This window comes from Sinohyriopsis cumingii, chromosome 5, assembly GCF_028554795.1.
Source record: "Sinohyriopsis cumingii isolate HCF-2022 chromosome 5, ASM2855479v2, whole genome shotgun sequence".
NCBI classification, from domain to species: Eukaryota; Metazoa; Mollusca; class Bivalvia; order Unionida; family Unionidae; genus Sinohyriopsis; species Sinohyriopsis cumingii.
The window spans coordinates 97,793,150-97,818,992 of record NC_142965.1 but is presented as its reverse complement, the minus strand read 5'-3'; the positions used below and the strand labels follow the sequence as shown (position 1 = coordinate 97,818,992).

The following is a 25,843-nucleotide window of genomic DNA, read 5'->3' as shown; positions in this document are numbered from 1 at the left end:
TCTGTCATAACTGTTCAGTTTAAATCCTGTTCTAGAGAACTTGTTTATAGTAAACTTGGATGTAGCCAAGACTTTGATAAGACAGATATATAAGTAGTGATCAGGGTCTTGAGCATCAAGTATTTTGGTTATTAGTTAAATTCTGTTTCAGTGAAAAATTCTTCTGGTAGATGAAACATTATTTGAATGACATTGTGTCTAAATGCATTAATAAAATTTAGTCTAAAAGCAGAGAAATAAATGTTAAGAAAGTCCTGGAAGTTCATTGGTTCTAACTTTACAGAAACATGTGTTAAAGAGAACCAAAAGTATGGAACTTTGAACATGAACTTGAGTTCCTTCTAAATGTTTCAGGAAGATCTATGTATAAGTGTGGATTTGCTCTATAGACACAGAACAAACAGCTGTAGGATTTTTAATCAGTTGTGAAATGTCAAGTTTCATCTACAGGTCGATTTTTTTCTGGTGTCAAATGAAATTTTTTGCATATGCAGACTTTTTCTGATGTTGGTTTAAAAAGATGACTGTTGAATGTGAAGAAACTAAGGTGTTTTGTTCCTCATTTTTGACATGGATGACTTTGACGTTGCGGCTCATTGGTTGAATAATTTATTGGATAAGCTGCACACAGCAAAATTGCACTATTTAACATGTTCCTTATACACTGGTACATATCTGTTGAAAGCCACAATACCAAAAGTAAACACTTTTTGGTTTTCGGAGTATTTCAATGTGCTGATGTTTTCTGTTGTTTGCTCAAGAATGTCATATGTCCTCTGACATAAAAGTAAATGTACAGTAAAACATTAAATGTCTTACCTATCAGGGACATGTCCAGAAAATTGATTGTCTAAATGATAACATTTTGGTCAAAAGTTAAGTGCTTATGGAAGAATCTGGAATAATGGACTAGATTATAGTGTGCAAGTAATTTAGAAAACAAAATACAATTTATAGACATTTGACTATATGTAGTGGTAATTAAGTAAATATGAATACCTTGTAGACATTTGATTGTATATGTAGTGGTAATTAAGTAAATATGAATACCTTGTAGACATTTGACTGTATGTAGTGGTAATTAAGTAAATATGAATACCTTGTAGACATTTGACTGTATGTAGTGGTAATTAAGTAAATATGAATACCTTGTAGACATTTGACTGTATATGTAGTGGTAATTAAGTAAATATGAATACCTTGTAGACATTTGACTGTATGTAGTGGTAATTAAGTAAATATGAATACCTTGTAGACATTTGACTGTATATGTAGTGGTAATTAAGTAAATATGAATACCTTGTAGACATTTGACTGTATGTAGTGGTAATTAAGTAAATATGAATACCTTGTAGACATTTGACTGTATATGTAGTGGTAATTAAGTAAATATGAATACCTTGTAGACATTTGACTGTATGTAGTGGTAATTAAGTAAATATGAATACCTTGTAGACATTTGACTATATGTAGTGGTAATTAAGTAAATATGAATACCTTGTAGACATTTGACTGTATGTAGTGGTAATTAAGTAAATATGAATACCCTGTAGACATTTGATTGTATGTCTTGATAATTAAGTAAATATTAACATTTGTAGACATTTGACTATATATGTCTTGATAATTAAGTAAATATTAACAATTTTGTATTCATTTTACTGTATCAATAGTGGCAATTAAGTACATATCAACATTTTGTAGACATTTTACATGTTTAAGAACAGAAGCGATAGAAACTACAAATATTAAGATATATTATTTAAATACATATCATGTATTGGAGATCTACTAAGACTGTCCATGAAGGAATGACAGCGTAAGTATGATTGATGGCTATTTTATTTGTGGTCTTATTAACACAAGTGTCAAACTGATTTGATCAAGTTAAATTCAGCTGACATGGATTATATGAGAATGTATGCTGGCAGGTGATCAACTTTTGCCACCTGTTCAGTAACCATTGATCTTTGATTGACAGTTAATCATGTTGAATTGGACATCTTGATGCCTTTTATCTGACCTTTTTAGAGTCTTTAATCATTCTTGATTAGCATGATATTTATGTATAACAAATTACATATTGTCTTGGCAACACTCACTTAGTGACACATGGTTGTAAATCCTTCCTTGTATCATGGTTTTGCCTCCCCATCTCAGAATTAACTGTTTTCTATTTTAAAAATTAAATTAGTTCATACAACCATTGAATTCAACTTTTCTATGTTTGTGTTGTGATTTGCAAATTAAGTTCATTTTCAGATGTACATTTTAATACGGAAATATGTTGGAGGGACATTGTAATAGTACATACATGTTAATAACCTGGATATTTGCCATCAGGATAATTGTTTTAACATGTTAATAACTAGTCAGTATTTGAAATATGTGATGATTGAGTTAATATTGTATCTATACATGTTTTCATGGTTTTCTTTTCCTCTGCATGGTCTTAGGTTGTTTAAGGACCATTGGTTGACTACATTTCTGATTAAATTTGGTTTTATGGGGTTATTTTTTTTTGTGAAAATTAATGTGGAGTTGAAAAAGGTAACTTTTCAGAGTAGAGAGGTTTCATTTTCTTGTTTCTTATTGAATTTCTTGAAAAATTCATTAACCAGAAGAATTCAGTTTAAAGGAGACTTTTCATTGCCTAGGCTTCAGTCTTTTACTGAACCTTCAAGCTAATGAACACAAGTTTTGGATTCTAATATTTGTATATGGGAAAATTTCTTAATGGTGTTTTTTTTTTTTTTTTTTTTTTGTGCCTTATGGTCAAGTAAAAATTTAACATTTGCAGAAATATGGGGAACAACACAATGTAGCCACCAAAATTTAAATATTTTAAAAATGAATGTTTGGACATGGAAATTTTCCAATGTATTTTATGATGAAGTGGCTCACTCAGATAACAGTATCGTGTGATGGTGTTAAATGTTGTCACAGTTTGACATGATTTAAATTACTTGAGTGTAACCAGATTTGTATTGCATGACAAGTTCCTGTGTGATATGATTTTTATGACAAGTCACTGAAACAGATTTTTGTGGCGTGACATTAAGTGATGAAGTATTTTCATTCTTGCAGTTGCCATAACTTAAATTCTTGGGGATTGTGGGATGAATTGTTCCATGTTGTCAAGATGGCCATCGAGAACCCAGGACTGCCAGAGGAGGTGAGTTAAGCCACATGGGCATTTAGAAGATGCATATTTTGCCACACCTACAGTTGTAGAGAGCAAGATGGAGATGTTTACTTCTAGTATGCCATGAAGCACCTATCATAATTAAATAGGCTCAGTGCATACAGAATAAAGTTCTTTCTGTCATTGTTTATTAGTAACTTTTCATACATATATTTGAGTAAAGAAAGAAACATTTTACAGCCACGGCAGGATGTGGAGTTGTCGTAAAATAAGTAAGAGGTGGATAAGATTTTGAATGCAGCTTTTTTTTTCATTAAAGACACTACCTATTAGACCCATCAAAAGATTCATTACCTGATTTGTTTTAAACACAATTTCATTTAACCATTTGCAGCATCAGTTATGGATTTGAAATTTATATTTTAATAAGACAGGTGTTTGACAGGTGTTTTCATGGAAGAGGTGCTATTTAGCTTAGGTTTGAATCCTCTACTTGTCATGGACCAAGAGAGCTTATGGGATAGTCTATTTATCACCTGTCGGTAAGCACAAGTTTGTTATCACTACTCAGCCTAAACAACTTGAAGGATTGTGATAAGGCTGTACACACACATTCATCCTATGGTCTAATTGGTCATCAGCAAAAATGGTGCAGCTCAGACATTGAGTCTTGGAAATCTTGTCACTACTCCATCTGAATGAATGATCATACTAAAATGGGCGTTTCACTGAAAGGTCTAGTTGGTCCTAAATGAAAATGGTGCCAAACTGACAACCAACCTAGCATCTTGGAAATCTTGTTGCTAGTTTCCCTAAATGAAAAATTATATCGATATGGCTTATTCACCAGGAGACTTCCTTTGAAATCCATTTTTGCTGCCACAGTTACGATCTTGTAAATCTTGTTCTAGCTTCTTCTCTTGAATTAGTGGCCATCTCAATATATAGTTTCCAATGAAAGACTTCTTATAATGTATAGTTATGGTCCTAAATGAAAATGGTGCTGCTCATTTAATGACAGCCACAGTGGCCATTTTAAAATCTTGGCACGGCTTCTCTCAGCATTGAGTTTTCACTGAAAGACATTATGTCTAGTTGTCATAAATGAAAAGGTGCCAATCTGACTTCCAATATGGCCACCACAATGGCTGTCTTGAAAATCTTGTCTTTACTACTTCTGCCTAGTTGGTCATGTTTTCACCACAAGACTTGTGATGTCTAGTTTGTTTTTGATGGATATAGTATGCTCCTGTTATCCAGTAAGTCCACCACAGATGCAATCTGGCAAAATCTTATTGTGAATCCTCCAATATGGAAAGTCATATCAGCATGGAGTTTTCACCAGAAGACGATTTAAGACGTTGGTCCAGCATTAAAGTTGTGCTGACCTTGTGTCAAATATGGCCATAATCTTGGTGACAGTCTTGAAAATCTTAAATAGAAATATGGCTGTCAGGGTGGCCAAGTGGTCTAATGCGCTTGCCTTTACTGATCACTGCCATCTCACATCTGTGTGAGTTCAAGTCCTCGGACTCCACAAATGTGGTTACGTGAGAAAGCTTGCCTGCAGCTTTCTGTGGGACTGTGGTTCTTGCTGGGGTTTTCCAGAATTCTTCCTCCACCAATTATACTAGTCGCCATATATAGCCTATCTTGTGCAGAGAAATTGGCATTAAACCCTAAGACAACTTAATTAGAAAGTTTTTATCAGAGTTGGTACAAAATGAAAATGATGCAAACTGTCCTTCAATATCAGCGCCAAGGTTCTCATCTAGAAAATATTGTCTCTATTCCTTTCAAATGAATGGCACTTTCAGCATGGGGTTTTGACCAGTAGACTTGTTCTGCTACCTGGTTTCTCATAAATGAAAATGGTAAAATCGTACATACAGTATATCTGTCGTGATGACCTTCATGTTGTCACTTTATTTCCTGAATGTCATATTGACATGGGGGTACTCACCAAGAGATTGCTAAAGGTTTCTTATTCTTTTCTTCAGATTGTATGTAAAGCTATTGGCAGCTGTTACATGGCCCTTCTTTGGCATATGCAGAAATTGGATGAACACAACCCAGATAAGGTAAGTTGGAACAAAGAAAAGGATAAACAAAAATTATGATTTGGCAAGTCACAGCATTTTATGTGTTCTGAAAGCCACAGTGCTCCTGATGACATACTCTTTGATGCTGAGATCAGATGTTAAGAGGAAAGGTTGATAGTGAATATTCAATTGTGCAAAGAATTTTTTTTTGTTGTTCCAGCTTGAATTGCATGCCACTACAGAAAGAAGCAATTTTGCTTCTTGGGCTCATGTATTTCAGTTTTGTTGTCATTAGTGTATGCAAAAAAGTGACCAAGATATGACTTGAGTATGGGGGTTTCACAGTATCTCCCCTTGAAAACACCAGAGGGCATATCGGTGCAACTCACTTCCGGATAGTTCAATCAATTAAGATGGCAGATGTAGATCAAGAAAATGTGATAGACTGCTCACATTATGCAAGCAGGATCGATACCTCACTATCTTAAAACGAAATTCGATCAATATTTGATCCTTTTTTTCATCTTTTTTTTTACTAACTTGCGCTGCTCTCAGCTTTTAAATAAATATTATCTGCCTATTTCAGAACTTCATTATCTTTCCATTACTAGTCTGTATTATTTGATTGTGCGAAAGTGTATCACTGCGTAAAATTCTTGCAATTTATCTCGCTTGAAGAATAATGAAAATATGTTTATTTTGTACAGCTTCAATCATAGCAGTTAATGGAGGTTGAATGACGAGAAAAAAGTTCTAATTTCTTAAGGTTCTTTTATTATTGACTTAGACTGTTGCTTTTCTATTACTGTTCATTATATTATATACAGACAGGCGCACGTACGAGTCTCCTTGATGATTATTTTAATTTTTATTTCCTTGGCTTTTCTATTAATGTTCATTATATTTTTCATGAAATAACTTGAGTTTTTTCAAAATGCGCAAATGTCAACCACACTTGAACAGACAGGCACACATCAAGTCTTTTTGATGATTATTTTAATTTTATTTCCTTGAATGGTTGGAAATTTTAGAGTATACAGTTTGGAGAAATATCGACGTTAGACTCACTATGCATGTATAAGACATTTGTGGCTCTCACCTATCTGCCTGTCTGTCTTTATGTCTGTCTCATTTCATCTGGTACATGGGTATGAATGTCCTCGAATGTGTGTTCGCATACATATATTACATAAACATACTTCTGGTTAAAGACGAGTAGAAAATGATGCTAAGTTAGAAAGAGTGACTGATAAAAAAAGACAACAGATATGAATATTTGTGAGTATTCATTTATTATTGACTTGTAGAGTATGTCTTACAAGCATTCTTTTTTTTAAATCATACTGTTTGCAATTTTACATCTGGTCATGTGGATCAATTTTGATTTAAAAGGCGAACCAAAGTAATATGATGGAATCTGTGAAAAAATTGGATTTTTAAAACTTAGATATTTGATGTAAGGAAAGTTAAACAGAATTAAACTAATTTTAAGAAGGCTGTTCTAGATGAATTTGCTTGTGGCAATCAGAAATGTTGTATAAAGACCCCAGCAGATTTGAGTTATTATGTGTCAGCATAAGCAAAGAAAAATCTTGCAGAAAGTTATTGCATGTACCGTCCGATACTTGATGTTTCAAAAGTCAAAAAGAAAATCAAAAACAAAAAAAACGTCATTGGGCTTGTTATTTAATCTGTATATTGTATGATATTTACACCCAAATATGAATAAATATTCCATCTGCATTAATTGCACTCATTTATCGTTATGATAGCTAATGTAATTATTGCTTTGTTAAGTTCCTCTGAATACATTAAAATACTGTGTTCCATTTAAAAAAATAATTCTGGTTTAAAATATTGAGTATTACAAATCAGCTGACCTGTCGAATTGGTGCTATAATTTTCTTATTGAACTTGGGTTATAACTTTTTAACTCTTGTTATAAACAAACTATTAGCCTTGCGAAAGAAGGATATATCAACACATGAAAAATGCAAATTGTTGAGATTGTTTTCGTTAAAGTTATATAACCAAAAATGTGCAATAAATTTTTAAAATAGGAGAGCAGAGTGAAATGTTCCTACAAATGTATCTGAAATTGTGGATAATGAATCAATATTATCAGGTATGGACAGTGTATTTAATTTAATTATTTGAAATCATTTAAGTATGGAAAGTTAATATTATTTAATTATCTGATATAATGTAAGTATGGACACTGAATCTAATTATCTGATTTAATGTCTATAATTATTTTCCTAGTATGAACGATAGATGTTTGACATATATAATTGATTCATTGGTTTAACCATAATGATCTGTAGTACAGCTAAGATTCCTTCCTATGTTGACTTTATGTTTCACTAACCAAGTGTAGAATGGTGAACTATCCGGAACTGGAAATTTTTTTGGGCATGCATATTGGAGCTAAGGGGGGTAATTTTAGGCGCTATGATCAGTAACTACGTTGCAACCCTGAAACCCTCTATAGAAACCTTTCAGATCTACATATACCCAAATCTAAAAATAGAATTCTCGTGATCCATTGACAGGGGTCCTGTGGTCATGGAAAATTCTGGAGAAAAATTTGTCAGAAAAAACATGGAAAAAATAATGTCCTGGAAAGTAATGGAAAAGTCATGGAAAATGGTCAGAAATTGGAAATCTTGGCTTGTGAGTCAGTGGTGTTAAAGTCATGGAAAATGGTCAAATTGGAAATCTTGCTTATGAGTCAGTGGTGTTAAAGTCATGGAAAATGGTTAAAGGTTGAACATCTGGGCTTGTGAGTCTGTGGTGTTAAAGTCATGGAAAATAGTAAAAAAGTTGAACATCTGGGCTTGTGAGTCTGTGGTGTTAAAGTCATGGAAAATAGTAAAAGGTTGAACATCTGGGCTTGTGAGTCTGTGGTGTTAAAGTCATGGAAAATATCGTTACGATCAGATCCAAAAACTGGCTTTTCCTGGGGTGATCCAGTTCCAGGTTACATATCATGTTCATTAAGAGTTAATCGGGTAACCAGTCTAACTTTTACATTAGTAGCCCATATGTTTTAAGTTGCCCATATTTTTCATGCAAAACCCTGCACACAAAATGACTTAATTCATTACACCTTACTTAAAAGTTAAGGAAAAATTGAATGCCATGCAAAGTCATGCTGGGATTTGCACTTCTGAAACATCAAAGTGTTTAGTTCTGGAAAATTAGAAATTTGTAATGGACAAGTCATGGAAAGTATAAAAAAAACACAAAAACAAAGCAGATTTGTGTAGAAACCCAGCATTGACCTTGCTGTTTTAATCCAACCTTTGAATGAAATTATCACTGTCTTTAAATAGGCTTATATTTAAGCTTGGAAACAACTGTTAACACTTTACAAATATCTGGATTATCCTGTTGTGTAGCTTCCAGTGATGAAAATATGAAAAAACAGTCGGCTTATTTGAGAAGCCTGTGATGAACAGGAATTTAAAAGAAGTCTTATATGGTTATTCTTTTTACCACGAACATTTACAAACAGGTTTTAAGCATTGAATGATTTAACCCAAAAAAAAAAGGATGTAATTTGCATCTCTTGTCACAGATAAACCTTTTTCTTCAGAGATAGTTTTAATTTACAGGCAGGCAGACACGAAGATATTGGACTATACCTTGTGACTTTCATTTCTAATGTAACAATGCAACTGCTTTTCCCTAATGACAAAAACTGCCTTGCTTTCAAATTTTATGTATTGACACCTTTGAGTTGCCATGTCAGCATAATTCATGTACATAGTAAAAGGGAGATAAGACATGTTTGCCAATCGATTCACAATATATTTCTTTATCTAAAAATGCCTTCCTCATGAAATAAAATTTAATTTGGATTGACTGAGCATTCCCTGTAGATACATGACAATGACTGCTTCCACTGATGGCTGAAATCATGTTACTGTTACATAGAGGAAATTTATATAGGAAATTTGCCACTGGCCTTTAGGACAGGCTTGGCTATATGGCTGCAGGTAACTTTACTATGAGTATTGAAGAATAGGTGACACAATTTGTGGAAAATTTAGAGTAGAAAATTGGTATTAATACTATTACTACATGCCTTCAGCATATGTACAGTTTGATATTAAGGAACCCTTAAAGGAGACCAGAAACCAATGGAAATAATAATAATAAAAGTACTATAGCAGAAAACCTTATTCTGAAGTATCATCTGCGACCGTAATGCCAATATTAAAATATTGGCCTATATTCTAGGAGCTGAATTTCCGTGACCTCGTATGCAAAATTTCCACGCCTATTCGGTTACTTTCGGGATGTGACATCATAGTAGCAACTCCCAAGTGGGAGTTGCCAGAGTAAAAGACAATACCATTTTGCGTCGCTTATGGGTGTAATAGAACATTAAGAAAAGCCTGTGGACAACATTTTTTTTCTTTTCCGAAAGATAAAGGCATAATGAAAGAATGGATACATTATTACAAACGAGTCGATTTCAAAGCAACATCATATAGCACTATGTGCTCGTTACATTTCTCAAAGGACTGTTATGAGAGGGATTCTGAAAAAATGGTAGCTCAAGGATACGCAAATGCTAGGCCTAGACTAAAAGTTGGCGCTGTTCCAGACATAACGTTGACTATTTTAAATCCTGAGCAAAGTGTTAAACATGCGAGTTACGAAAATAGGCAGAAGGCTGAGTAAGTGACCACAAAATGCAGCAATCAATTCACAGATCTTTTATCTACACCAGCAGTGCTAAAAAATAAATCTGATAGCCCGACACCCTGGGCCCCTCTGGTTTTAGTTCCCGCCCATCCTGTATTCAAAGTGAGGTGCCCTTCAGGCTTGTTGAAACAAAAATTGTTTGCCTGAGGAAACTTTGATCGCGCTGGTGAAATGAGTAAATGTATTTTCAAGACGTTGACATACATGCCTTAACACGGCACAATCTAAATCAAATCACTACTGTCCAAGGTGAAATTTAGATTTGATTTTAATCAAATGGAGGCTTTGCCAAAAATAATATTCTAAACCTGTTGTGTTTCGAGAAAACACAATTTTCAGTAATCTTATAAAAATTGCAAATTTAAAAAAAAAAATCATTGTATACATGTAGTATGTATAAACGGTAATCTGTAATGATTGGAACTGATATAAAACTATTCCTTGGGCAGTTTAAATAGCAGCGATTAAAAGAAAAGAGGTTAGTTTCACATTAAATGGCTGACAATAGAAACTGGGGTGGGGGGATACACTATTGACCCAACCCCCAACCCCTTGCCCCAATGTGCGAGCGCCCATGGGCCATACCTTTTCTCCATGTGATACGCCTTATTATTCCCCCAGGACAAGCCCATTTTGCCTATTCTGGTCAGCTCTGGCTAAATTGCAAAATAGCTAAAGTTTTAATTTAAGTACGCAAACAATAAAGCCGGTGTGACTAATGAACAGACTCCTTATTCTTGCATTGATCTTGTGAAAAGGACTGCCCTTCAGACATACTTCAAAGAAACCATGTTCGACAGTGTGTGCATGTGTAAGCACCCGCAATTGATTGCCAAAATAAATGATGCCTATTTTGTTGTTACTTACGATGCCATGGACTTCAGGTTTAAATCTTAATGCATGTAACAGTTTGCTGAACAAAATATTTATTCAGAATAAGTTCTTTAGGGCCACATATACTGCATGGTATATTTTGTTTTATTCCTTGTAATTTAATCATGGTAATTAAACTTTATATGGTAGAGGAATGTCAGGTCTTAACTGGCCGAGTTTCTTTGGCGGAAATGGAGATGCGATTTTGTTTGCAGAGAAAATTTCACAGTGATCATTCATTTAAGCTAATTGGTGACAATTTTATTCTTTTAATTTTTTTATACTATAGTACTGTTGTAGTTGTTTAAAAACATCTGAAATTTACTTGAATAATGTTTAATTTTCACGTTCTATTTACTGAAGAAGAAAAAAAGAAAAAAAACTGTTGTGTAATATTAATTATTTCGTCCAGTGCCGGATTTAGACGTGTGTGCGTGTGATTTGAATTTTTAACGTAGCTTTAAAATTTTTTCAGTCATATCACTATGATGTCTGCAGTTTGGCAGTTTAGACTGTGGGTTGAATATGTTATATCTATTTATAAATGGTTTGGGGTTGGGTTTTTTTTCTTCTGACAAATGAAAATTGACAGGCATAATGTAATAATCGGGACTTTGCTGCGAAAAATTTAGAGACGAGATCGGGATGTAGATGAGGAAATACCCCCAAAATCGGGAGGTTTTTCTCCCAGCTTGAGAGTTGACAGGTATGTACTGTCTGGGCTTGTGGAATTTCAGTCAGGGCTTGAGTTTATTTAAGTCACCAGCCCGGGGCCTGTGCCTAAAAATTTTCTTCTAGCACTGACCAGTACAGTACATAAACTATTATATCAGACTGCAGATTCAAGTTTTGAATGTGCAACCCAAATTTGGTCTCCTCCTGTCTGCCTTGCTCGCCAATGTTTATGTTTGTATTCGAGGACTGGCTAGTATTGCGTCACGGTACCACGTGATCTGTTGTCTCATCAAAACTCAGAAAAACTCAGCAATTTACGGAATTGTGGTATCTTCCATGCAATAAAATTACTACCCGCTTACAATATTTAATTTATAAACATGACAGTCGGATTAAAATCTGTGGAGAATTACATACGTAAAAGGAAAATTATGATTTCTTGTCTTCTTTAAAATGGCTTGTACAGGGTTAAATATATGTGGGTGAAAAAGTCTCAAGTTTTCAAGCCCAAAGGAACTTGTTAAAGTTTTAGAATATCAGTGAACAATTTTGTGGAGTTTGATAATTGTTGCAGATGCTTTGTCAATTTTTAACAAGAAATATACAAGATAGATGGAACTGATTTTTAAACCAAGCTCAGTAGAAGTAGTGCTATTTGCATTAGAAGAAATTTAGTAGTCATATTTTCTCAATCAATATTTTGAACTTCAGTATTGTAGACCCATCATCAAGATGCCATTGTTGCACCTTGACAGAAAATAGCAGTTAGAACTTTAATGGAAAGACCAAATTTGCTATATATAAAAAAGTCCACTAAAGCCTCTTGGATAGACCAAATTTACTCTGAATAGTCCAGTAAAGCCTCATTGAAAGATAATTGTTAATTTTAATTGAATGTTTAGAAATCAATAATGAATCTTCTCCATAATTACAGGATGATATGTTGCGACTCAAACACTACCAGAAAGATCTTTTTGCATCCTGTCAACAGCTCCTGTACCACAACCAAGATAAAATAAGTGAAGAGGTAGGTTGATCTTATATTCCTAATTTTAGTCATTTGAAATTTACTTTATCATTACTTCTGCCGTGAAATATCTTTTTGTTTCTTTGTCTCTGTATACCTTTATGGTTCTACATATTTATTTTTGTATCAATGTCATACACTGTCTGCCACACACTGTGAATTCTAGTATTTTCTCCAGGTCAGTGTTAAAGTGTTTAAGAGATGACTGGATGATTTTTTTTCTTTTGACTTCCATTCATCAGTTCATTTTAGATAGTTGTTTTTGGTAGTCACTTATGTGCCATCCTGGTGACATGGCCTCCACCACTCATTTGTGTTTTTGTCAGCAGAATGTGCATATTTGGGGGAATGCCTGCCTGTGTGAGAACCTCTGTGTTTGGGGGAATGCCTGCCTGTGTGAGAACCTCGGTGCTTGGTGCAATGCCTGCCTGTGTGAGAACATCGGTGTTTGTGGCAATGCCTGCCTGTGTGAAAATCTTTGTGTTTGGGGGAATGCTTGCCTGTGTGAAAACCTCAGTGCTTGGTGCAATGCATGCCTGTGTGAGAACATCGGTGTTTGGGGCAATGCCTGCCTGTGTGAGAAACTCGGTGTTTGGGACATTGTCCTGCTACCTTGTCATTGTTCTCAATGTAAGAATGGTTCAGCTTATTGACATTTTGTCTATACACTTTATGGTTCATATGCACACAGCAGTGTCATCAGCACTGTCGTTGTAGACCTTCAATTTTGTTTGTAGATTGATGTTTCTGCACTCAGACATTTGTGCGTAGTTGGCCAAAGGCCATACTTTGCTTTGGCAATTCTGGCTTTGGAATTGTCATTGAAGTGTACTGCCAAAGTAGTAATTATGGCTTTGGAATTGTTATTGATGTGTACTGCCAAAATAGGTAATTCTGGCTTTGGAATTGTCATTGATGTGTACTGCCAAAGTAGGTGAACTTGTCACTGCCATGAAGATTGACCATTCACATTAAGCTTCAGGTGCAAGTACACCATCTGTCTTGATACCATTTGTGGGAACCGATTTTCTGGGTTCTTCCTCCACCAGTTTGCTTGCTGCCAAGTATAGTCTATCCTGTGCTGAAAAATTGAGTTAAACCCACAATTATAACAACCACAACTATGTGCGAGACAAAAAAAAACAACATGGCTGAAGAGAAATATTCCATACTCTGTTTCTTGTCAGACTCTGATTTAGTATTCAGGGAATTGTTATCACTAAATAGGAGATGGAGTAATTTCCTGTAACTTCGTCTTCACCTGTGTCGTAGATTGAAACATTAGCTGTCAATCCAGAGAATGATGTCAGTGATAGTTTCATAGTCATAGAAGGTACCAGTATGCATGTTAGAGATCATACTCTGCAGCTCTGTCACAAAGATCACAGCCAAATTTCATCATTGTATACTTTTGTTGACTGCACCATTGTAGCAATGCCAAAAATTCAGTGAATTTGCTCCTGCATATGAAAAGTCATTTTACTTTCTTTATCTGGTAGCTTTGTATCATGATGAATTTCCTTGCATCCTCAAATGTTTTGCTTCCTGTAGAAGACCCATCCAGTACCCTTGCCATCTTTTAGGACCTTCATGTTTTTAATTTAGAACATGTCTTCAGAGTGCATGAAAACAGATCTTAAATAGTGGAGAACAAATCTTTGAAGAGGTAAGTGGCCTTGATGTAAAGCTGTATCAATGTTACTTTTTGCCAATTATGCTGATACCACATATAGCCAATTCTTAAAATTACCGATACCGATTATGAGACTGATTATTTCATTATTATTTGTTTTGTAACAATGACTGGTTCAAAATCATAAACCTATTAGTGTAATGCAAGCAGGTATTTTGCCGTGAGTTATAACAAGGTTTATGCGACAAGTGAATTTGAACTTCTATACAAAAACAAGCAGAAACTGGATAGCAAGTACATTGCTGTTTATAGAAAACAACGCTCACACAAACATAAAACTTGAAATAACTTTAAAACTAATTCTGATAAAATTTATGGTTTGCCAATTCAAGATATAAATGAATGAAAATGTATTAAGCTAGTCTTTTAACTTTACGTTCAGTGATGTAGGTTGCCATTATTAGATTTCAATAAATGATAACAATTGCTCAATAATAATTAAAATGATATGCATGCTTTAAGACTAAAGTTAGATGTCAGTGTACACTGGCTGCAGCTAATGCTGAAAGCTTAGTTGAGGTAGATTGTATTTAAGCAACAGTAACATTTCTCTCCTCGCCAAGTAACGATCATGTTGATCCGAAAAAATCTGGCCTGCGCCACTAAACAGCTTCTCACTCGGAACACTTGAAGCTAGTGCAGACAAATAGCATCTAGCTAATTTGGCCAAGTATGGGGAACTGAAACATGAGTGTTCCGCCAGCTGTATGTCTTCTTTGGGTGGCAACATAGGGCTGGCCAAATACAACTCAAGCATGGTGTCAACAGCATCATCCACATGGGTTGTTTCGATGATGGTATGGACAGGTTCGTCACAGGCCGCAGAAAACAAATCCCATAGGTGCGATGTTGATGGTCCAGTGGCATTTGTTTCAGTTTCAGTTTCAGACTTTTTTGGTTGGGGGGTTCCTCATGCTTGTAGCTGATGCAACTATGATGCATTCTGCTGTAAGCCAGTCTTTGGATCTGGTCACAAATAATTCTTCACTGAATAGGTGATGTTTGAATTGTGGATCCAAGATGGTGACCAAGACAAGCTTCTTGTTGCTGGAAACGTCAGCAAAGCACGTGTTCACTGACGTCAAAATATCACGGCACATTGTCTGAATACCTTGACTCACTTCATGCTCTCTAGCAGGCAACATTCTGAGCATTTTCAGCATAGGAAGAATGACGAATATGGATGTTTGGCTATCAGTTACTTCTTGGTAATGTCCGCGAATGGGCCTAACTTGTCCACAATATTGTTAATCAAGACCCACTGTTGGGCTATTAGGCTAGTTAGGTCATAGAGAGTAGCATAAGCCACAAGACTTGTTTTTGTTTATATAACGAAACCAACATATTGTATGTAGAATTTTAGCATGTCTGGACATCCTGGATGAGTTTCTTATGGGCAATGCCAAATTTTTCCTGCTGCTGTTCGAGCTGCTGCTGTTCCAGGATGGAGTGCTGAAACTTGCTGACTATGGATTGCAAGATTGCCAAATCATCTTTGACAGCTCGTTGCGACTGAATACCATCACTGACAACGAGCTAAAGCGTGTGTGCAAAACAGCTGATGCTGTTGAGTTCAGCCAGACGCATTGCTTTAACCATGTTTGCACCTCCGTCATGCAGAAGAACATGAATATGAGTTTTGGGAATTTATATTTCTCACATAATTTGTCCAGTTTGCTCGCCAAATGTTCTCCTGTGTGTGATTCATCGAGAGGCCTTGCTGCTAAAATGACCATTTTCTGCTGAAAGCCTTCCATCATCCAGTGTGCATTAAGACTCAACAAGGCTACGCCGATGGATGGGTCTGACCATGCATCAGAGGTCAAACTAAGGTCAGATTGGGCAGAAACTAAATCATGCACCTTGCTTTGTATCACCTTATACATGTCAGGTATCAAAGATGTGGAAAAGTACTTTTGATTTAGAATTTTATAGCATGGTTGTGCCGTGGCCATCAGATGTCAAAATCCAATATCTTCAACAACGGGAAATGGTTGCACATCTACTTTTTTATCTGCCAGAAACAGACCATGTTCGACGATGTGCTTGCAGCACAGGTGCTGGACAAGATTTGACGTCATACAGTTTTTAGAATCCTTTCCACCTCTGGAAATGCATGCTTTGCAAGGTATGCAGTTTGCTTTGGACTCGTCGACTGCATATACTTTGAAGTAATTCCAGGCTAAACTTGAGTGTTTCGAGTTCGACATGCATACACTTGGTAGTATATTTAATAGTGCAAAATCGCTAGTCAATATTAATAAACAAATCAATTTGCACTCTCGAGACAATATTTTAAATCAAGTAAGTTACTACTAAGTTGTCCACGTAGCTGGATGGATGCACGCACCATGTTGCGAAGCAGCTCAGCAGCTTGGGGTATCCAGGAGTAAAATTGTTGGTGCTGGCATGCCAATATCAATGCTACATAATATTCGTATGTCAGCTTTCACCAGCTTCAGTGTGCGACTGCTGTTCGTTGATTAGCAGCATTGTAGGACTGGCTAAAGAACAGATTAACTATAGGGAGTCATAGTTTCGTAGCAGTTGGAAATGTCGCTAGCTATCTAATCTGCCTAGCTATCTCCTGATGTGTATGCTGGAAGTTCAACAGCAACATGAGGCCTCATTGGCTGGTTGGCTGCTGTGATTGGGATGAGTGCATGAATGGTATTGATAATTTGTTGTGTGCAGACAATCAGCAGTAGTTTACAGCAAGTGTGTTAAAAAGTATTTACTTTTAAGAATATAATGTCTTTCAGTTAACCCCCAAATCAAGTTTTATTCCTTAACTTCCATTATTTAAATCTGATTTAAAATTCAAGTAATTGCATGGTTGAATGCAATGGTTGAATTTATACTTTGGAAATTTGTTTACATTAGCACCAATTATTTCTGCCGATAGGGATTATACCGATTGTTCTAATAATTGGCCGATTATGCATATGGCCGATTAATTAGTACAGCTTTACCCTGATGCTTTATTTGTTGGTCTGACAGAGATGCTATTTAAGGGCCAACCTTTTTGTCATCTTCATTTTTAAACTTTATTACAGTATCATTAGAGTAAATGATGAATTTTGTATGGTACATTACCAATTATCTTATAAGTAAGTTAGCCCTAATGAAACAATGCTAATTAAATCTGCAGAAGTGCTGCCCGTTTTATTTTGCTTCCTGATCCCTGTAGGGTTTGAAGAATATTGCTGAGCCATTGTTCACATCTTCAAACCATTTCCATGCATGTTTAGACGGTAAGTCTATGAAAAATGTTGATAGAGTTGTGCTGTGTTACATAAAGATGCATGCATACAGACACTGTTTCACAGCACCCTTAATTTCTTCATGGTTCATACATCCTTGTATTTGAGGGGTTTCCTTGAAAACTCTTTAACATTTTTAAAAAAAGATCCTTTAACGCTTGAAAAATTCTTGAAAATTTACCCCGTCTCTTTGAATTTTTTGAGGGAATACAAGAAATTAAAACTAAATAAATTATATCACTTTAACAGAAATAATAAATTGGATAAATTTGGGTGGATGCCTGACATTGGGAGTAACCAGACAGAGTATATTCCCTTTGCCTATGTTGTGCACTGATTAATGACCTTTTCTCCTACTTTTTAATATCTTTTTTCATAGTGATACACCAAATTACCCCCCCCCCCCCATAGTCCTCATAAACTTGTGGAAATCCTTGACAGATTTTGTCAAGTCCTTGCAAAACAGCTCTTTGGGATTGTGTGAACCATGTCCTTTACCAAATGCAGGGCCATTCAGAAAATCTCTTTAAACTGCCATTTAACAATTTCCTTTTCTTTCTTTAGGCTTTTGTAACAATATGTGATTCTTTGGTGGTGTTCAGCCGTAACCTAGAAAATGCCACCCTGAAGCCACTTGTTTATGAGCCTGAGAAAAGCCTTCAGAATCAGCTGAGTAGCTTCCTGATGGATAAAGTCTTCGTTGAGGATGAGGATGGTAAACGGTCTAGGAATTCCCTAAGGGCAACAGCAAGGCCCAAGTGTACATGCATTTTTTTCTCGCCTGCGAATTTTTTTTTTGTTGCCCATCTCACCTGCATTAATTGTCTTTATAGTGAGACATAGAAGTCATAATGTTATCAAATGATCTTGAGCTTCTGCTTTAATGGGGGATTTTTGTTTTTCATTGTCCTGCATTTGTAGTGATGCCCATGCATATTGAACCAAGTTTCTTCAGTTGTACTGTATTTGTATTGTCTGATCATGTGTCTAGTTTGCTTATGATCCTATAATGATAGTGGCATCTGGCCATGTGACTGGACTTTATATGAAACAGAGAGGATTTTGAGTGATTTGTGCATATTGACATGGTCAGTGTCACAAGTTAGAGATCAGCAATAGGTTTTGAGGTAGAAGTACTCGGAGGAGGGGGGGTCAACAATAGGTACAGTGTAGAGGTATTGGAGGGAGATCAACAATATGCATTGGGCTAGAGCTACTTTAAGGGGATCTACAATAGTTGCAGGGGTCGAGGTACTTGGAGGATATCAACAATAGGTGCAGTGGAAGAGGTTCTTGGAGGGTGACCAATATTAGGCATCTGGGGTAGAGGTTCTAGGAGGGGGATCAGTGGTTGGCACTGGTGTTTGGAGGGGGATCGACAGAATGCACAGGGGTGGAGGTACTAGGAGGGGATCAACACTAAGCACAGGGGTTAAAATACTTGGATCAGCACTAGGCACAGGGGTTAAAATACTTGGATCAGCACTAGGCAGAGGGGTTAAAATACTTGGATCAACACTAGGCACATGGGTTAAAATACTTGGAGCAACACTAGGCACATGGGTTAAAATACTTGGATCAACACTAGGCACAGGGGTTAAAATATTTGAATCAACACTAGGCACAGGGGTTAAAATATTTGGATCAACACTAGGCACATGGGTTAAAATACTTGGATCAGCACTAGGCACAGGGGTTAAAATACTTGGATCAACACTAGGCACAGGGGTTAAAATACTTGGATCAACACTAGGCACATGGGTTAAAATACTTGGATCAACACTAGGCACAGGGGTTAAAATACTTGGATCAACACTAGGCACAGGGGTTAAAATACTTGGATCAACACTAGGCACATGGGTTAAAATACTTGGATCAACACTAGGCACAGGGGTTAAAATACTTGGATCAACACTAGGCACAGGGGTTAAAATACTTGGATCAAAACTAGACACATTTGGAATACAACTGCCATGTCCTTCTGAAAATATATCGCATGATCTCTTGAAAGTCACTATTTATGTAGTAGACCATCTTGTGACTAATGTAGGATTACTTCAGATATATTTCATTGTAGATAGTTATTCTATGAATTGTATATTCTTGTATTTGAATCTGAATGTTCATATGACCATGATATAATTCTTTGCAGTAGTGCGTATATACTGGTGGTTACAAGGTATTGAACAATATTGAAAAGACAGTTGAAATTAATTTTAAGTACACTGGCTTTTATTGGAACAATGACCTTTCAGACATCATTTTTGCCCAAATTTTGCTAGATTTCTCAAATTTGTTACTCAGATTGAGATTTTACATCTGGACTAACACTGTTTTGTCTTGAAGGATGTAATTTGAACAAGAAAGAGAGTAGAAAGTGCAGATATGAATATGTACCGTAAAGGTTCCCATAATCTGCCATTCTTGAACCTGATAGCTTGGTGGTTAGTATGCCAGACTTGTGACCAAAATGGTTTGGGTTTGAATCCTACCATTGGAACAGCTGAGTCAGCAACCATGGTGTTGTATCCTTGTGCAAGGCACTTTACGCCTCGGCACTAAATAGCCTCCTTGTGTTGCTGTGCCATAACATACCATACCAAATCATCTTTAACTTGTCGTCTGCAAACTGGCCACATAATTTGATTACAGTATTGCAGTGTTCAACATATATGCTGTTCCAGTGGACAAAGGCTATTAAAACACTTATTCCAGTTAAATTAAAGTCTGGTTTTGGTAGTCACAGTGGAACAACATTTCAATTTTCTATTAATAAGTATACTGTCAAGTTTTTTAGCGATCTTAGCTGAGTAAAACAAAATAAAGCAGAAGAAAGAATTCACCAGAAGGTGAAAAGGTATCTTGGGCATCAAATAACATTTGTAATCTTCCAACTTATTGGTCAGGCAAGAATTTGTTTTGACAGTTTTGATTGGTTGAAACTGAAGCAGCTGAATGTGATGTTGGACATTGTGCAGAGTATTCTGATGATCATGTCTGTGTAGGAAGTTCTTCATTAGCCTGTTGTATTTACCAGGGGTGGTATCAGAAGCCCACAAGCAAAATAAAATGGAATGCTGTAGCATCATCAAAATACAGCTATTTTGACAATTTTGTTAATGCTACTCCTAAATGGATGGTCATATTTATAGGAGTTTCACCAGAAGACTTCTTATGGGGTCTAGTTGGTCCTTGATTATAATTATGCCAAACTGACCTCAAATATTGCCATCTTGAACATCTTACTGCTGCTTCTCTTAGATGGATGCTCATATTGGCATAGAGATTTTTCACCAAAAGAGTTGCAGGAATATCTTGTTGGTCCTAAATAAATATGGTACTGATCCTGCATTCAATATGGTTGCTCAAATGGCAGTTATGAAAATCTTATGGCTTCAGAAATTCAAAGATGGTTTCAACACTGAGCAGTTAAAATGAAGAAACATACTGGCTTCGGATTCTGGAATGTCATTCTAGCTGGTTTAACCTCATTCCCTTCATGTAACTCTTGTTGTAGTGATGTTGCTACAGGTAAAAGATAAGATTCTTTAAGTAGGTTGCACAAATCTGATGTCCTTGTGAATGGGTTCCTTGTGTATCCATGGCCTGAATTCATCTTCATTATTTTATTGGGTAGTTTAGCATCATTGTTCTCTGATTTTAAACAAAATAATTCCAAAATGAACTTAATGCCAACAGCAAATCAGTAGATTGGGTTCTGGCCAGATGAAGTTTACTCATGACTCTTATCTAGCATAGGAACTTTTGTAGCACAGACTATTGACATGGATGTTTGAAATTATTTGGCTACATCTTAAAAATTTTGTTTGAATAAAATTTTGGTATGTATTTCCATTCACTTAATACTGTCTATGCCAGTGTTCTGTTGTCCTAATTTTTTGGTGCACTTACTTTACAGATGATCAAAGTAATGATCATTGATGCTGTTTTTGGACACAATTAGATCTGTTTGAATTTTCATTAAGAAACAGCTAATTTATTTTTATACTGTTGATTGGATTAGAGAGATGAAAATGGTGTACACTGCCAATAAAAGACCGTTTTAGATTATCAACCATAGTATGTTGTGGGAAAATGTTTGAAAATCATGATTTATTGTGTTTGTGTGTGTGTTTTTGTATGGTATTAGTATTTACATTGATCATAGGCAGAATAAAAGAAATTTATATCAGTTGCATTAAGAACTTGTTTCAAATTTGAAAATGCATATTTTTTAAAAAGGATACATTGACAATACGGTATGCATAAACTTTTATTCCTAATACCGTTTAATTACATCCTGAAAATCTTCTGAATCTGTCCCACATAAACCATGTTGGGGCTAAGATAACCACTCCTCCTAAAGTTGTATTCATTCTGTATCTGTCCCACATAAACCATATTGGGACTAAGATAACAACTCCTCCTAAAGTTGTATTGTTCATACTGTATCTGTCCCACATAACTATGTTGGGACTAAGATAACAACTCCTCCTAAAGTTTTATTGTTCATACTGTATCTGTCCTACATAAACCATGTTGGGACTAAGATAACAACTCCTCCGAAAGTTGTATTGTTCATACTGTATCTGTCCTACATAAACCATGTTGGGACTAAGATAACAACTCCTCCTAAAGTTGTATTGTTCATACTGTATCTGTCCCACATTAGCCATGTTGGGACTAAGATAACAACTCCTCCTAAAGTTGTATTCATACTGTATCTGTCCCACATAAACCATGTTGGGACTAAGATAACCACTCCTCCTAAAGTTGTATTGTTGATACTGTATCTAAATCTTAACTTACCCCTTACAAAGAAGGCCTGATATTTGAATTTTTTAAAATCCTATTCTTAATTGGTTGAATGAAGATATTTTCTGCTTAGGTAAATGATGTTACTTGTGTTTTTAATTGTAAGCTTTTTCTTCTTAACAATTCATTCATGAGAGAGAGGGAGAGGGGCAGAAAGAGAGTGAGAGAGAAGGAGAGAGGCTCAGACATGACCAGTATACAACCTGCTAAATATCCAACAAACCATTAATGGTTGTGCTAGGACTGTAGACACTTGACAATAGGTAGTAATATTTCTTGGATTTTGTGCATTGATGCTTTAATGGTTGTTGGCAGTCACACTTATATCTACCAGTGAAGAAAAAACAGTATAACAGTCAGAGTGTTTGTGAGGTAATCATACCCTGTAGTTCTAACAGCTGGACTAACATTGACACACTGCTGTTCTGATGTGTATTTTTTTCTTCCTTTGGAAGTGGCAGCATTTGCATAAAATATATCAAAAGTAATTGATGTACAGGCTTCAAGGAGTTTGATTTAGTAGCTACATTGTAAATATAGAAACAAAAAATGTTTCAGGCCAACCCTAGCCGTATATTTTCTCATAAGTTTGTTTAGAATTATTTTCTTTGTTGTTAAGTTTGTGACTTCTAACAAATGTCATTATTTTTTAGCATTGAAAACATGGGCTGAAAATGGTATATTTTTGATTCAAAACATACACACACAAAAATTTCACTCTCCCTGTCTTCAGGGATTTACATCTTTCAACATGGTGCAAAATATTTTAGAAATTTTAGTTTCTTGGACACTGAAAACTTACAAATTGGGGTCAATCAAGAGAAACTCGAGGGAAGGAAGCAGATTTTCTGTTTCAAGGAAATTCCAGAAAAGTGATTTTTGGCAGGAAGTGCAACTTGACCATTTTGTAAGGTTTTTATTTTTGTGTCAACTGCAGCAGCAGAGTGAGATACAGTCACTTTTCCAGCAATGGAATTGTCATCATCAGTGTAAAAATTTTGTGTTAAGTTTTTGAAAGTAAGAAAATGTGGTTATTCTGATAAGCATATGGATACAGGTGAGATGCGGGGTTCTGCAGAACTTGATTACTGGCCCTGCCTCAAACAAATATGCTGTGTGACAAGATTGTCATTTGCAAGATAATTTCAGTCTTAATTTGAAGAAGAACTAAGAAGTTAATTGAAATTCCATCCATACTGATTAAAATTCTACATTCAGATGGTGTATGTGGTTCTTAAATAATCATGTAAAACCTGTGCCTTGCAGTGCTCTAAATAGGACATAGATTAGTGGTAACCATTGTTTGTCTCAAGTCGTGAAGGTTTGCATTTAGGTAAGTTCCTTTCAGGCTGTAAGGTCATGCACCATTGTTTGTGAATGCATCTCTTTAACACCCTTTGACAAAACTAGGTCGCCTTCACATATATATTTCACATTTTAGTTGAACTAAAGTTTGCAGTTTGACTTGTGCACAGTTTGTTCTGGGTTCATGCTAACTTTAAATTGGATTAATTCTTGTGAAAATGGCACCATTTTAACTGAAAGTAGGTTGATGTGACCTTCTACACTCACTAATGGAAGTTTCTCAGTAAAGAAACAAATGTTGCACACAATACTTCTCCCCCCCCCCCCCCCCCCTCCAGCTCTGGAGAAGGTATACTTAGTGAACACATCTTAAAATGTGTGTCGAGAGTTTTGCCATATAAGGAGAATTCTGTGTGCTGGATTTGTCCTTTTACCAAGAAAGTTCCAATAGAATGGTTATTAGGATTTGCATGGAGAAAAGGGAGTGGTTTGGTAATTGTTTTCATTGGTGGCAGGGCATTTCATTAACATGTTCTTAAAGGCATGTACTTTCTAACAATGAATGATTCCCAAATATGATGGACTTGGGAATTTAAATTTCTTGTCTTAAAAAATGCTTATGCATATTTTTTTTCTCTTCTGTCTACATGAGCTAGAAAGATTTCTTGTTGAGAGTGCCCAACAGCAGTAAGTAAAATAGTGACATGAGCAATAAGTCAGTGGTGACATCATATTGTTTTGCATGTTGATCCTGTGGTCAGAAGAAGAAAAATAAATGAAAACAATATTGAAAAGAGAGATTAATCCCATCATTGTTACAAATCATTCAATAGCAAATTGTTGAAAACTTAATTTTAATTTAATATTTGAGATAAAAGTATAAAAGTTATATGATTATATAATTTCTGAATACTTTCGCTTCTTTATTTCTTCCATTGTACTTATATGATCAGGTGTTCCATTTAATCATCTCTGTCCTCATTTTGTTATTGTCGCAAAGGGTTTAGAGTACAAATTTCACTTAGGGTAAGGTGTCAGTCTTAGTTTGTGTGGAATAATAACTCCCATCTGAGGGTCAGATTTTGGAGGCAGGAACATGGATCAGTCATGTTCCTGCACTAAAAAGTATGACATGGGTTTTAACCATTTTGCACTAGAACAGTTTTTTTTCTTTCTCTCTCTCTCTCTCTCTCTCTCTCTCTCTCTCATTCCTTGTAAAATAATTCGTAATAGTAGACAGACTGCAGATATGCCAAAAACAAAATTGACATTGTGTTGTTCATAGACATATGTCAGTTTCAGGTAATTAGTACTCTTATGAGATAGGCATATCTCACACTGCTTTTTCACACATACATGAAGGAATAGGAGAACCAGTCACATTACATATTAGATAGGAAATACCACCCAGTGATCAAGTTTCTTCTGAATTCTGTTTCTGTGTGCAAGTTTCCCTTTCCCACATCTGCCACAATTAATATGGTTCAGATAATAATTATGATATATTCCAACTGTAATGAATATCTCCTAGCTCTAATGCAAGATGATGTAAATTCTGTTTCTGCGTTTTAGGGTTAATAGGGTCCTTCATATGTATTAGCGTAGATAATAACGTTTCCACCTGAGGGGAAGAATAATTTTTTTAGATAAAAGGCATTACCAAATGTTGATGCAAAATTCTGATAACAGAGGGTTGAATTTTTCTTTCCAGCAGTGATGCATAATGAAGGATTTGTGATTATTGCAATCCTAAACAAAAAACTAGTTTTGAAGACAGAATGGTAAATTGTGAATGTTGATGCAGCTTTAAAACTGCAGAACACCCATTGCGAACTTATTTACCTTAAGATCGAGCCTAAACAGATTAGACTTTTCATTTCAAAACATAGCATTCAAAGAAGAGTGGTGGAGACCATCAATGTACTGGCACACACATTGAGGTTGGTTACTGGAGATAGCTTGTGCAAAAATACAGCTGTGACCAGGTCAAAAAAATAAAGTTCGCTTTTATCCCTAAGAATAAATTAGAAGTCTTTGATTTAACTTTAATCAAGTTTTGATTTTCCTTTTGTAAATAATAATGGAAAGATGAAATAAATTAAAAATATGATTGCTTTATAGGATTAAAACTATTATAGAATGTGTATCTCTAGTTAGGTCAGTCTGAGCAGAATATCCTTTTTACAGGACACTAACTGCAACTGTGGCATGTTCTACACAGTAAACATGTTACAGTGATTAGTTGTCATAATTATTGTTTAAGAATGCTCAAGTGAGCATGGAAATAGA

General features: G+C 35.5%; 1 protein-coding gene across 4 annotated transcripts in view; it reads left to right on the top strand.

The window, feature by feature from the left end:
• The window catches only part of LOC149799841 (cohesin subunit SA-1-like), a 161,918-nt gene that overhangs the window by 65,019 nt on the left and 71,056 nt on the right, over positions 1 to 25,843 (top strand). For 3 of the 4 annotated variants that reach the window (XM_089959258.1, XM_089959256.1, XM_089959259.1), the window contains exons 19-22: positions 3,088 to 3,175; positions 5,146 to 5,226; positions 12,386 to 12,478; positions 17,999 to 18,194. In XM_089959258.1, the coding sequence (XP_089815384.1) occupies positions 3,088 to 3,175; positions 5,146 to 5,226; positions 12,386 to 12,478; positions 17,999 to 18,194 (458 nt within the window). The remainder of the gene's footprint in view (positions 1 to 3,087; positions 3,176 to 5,145; positions 5,227 to 12,385; positions 12,479 to 17,998; positions 18,195 to 25,843) is intronic. The other variant, XM_089959257.1, reaches the window with a different exon arrangement.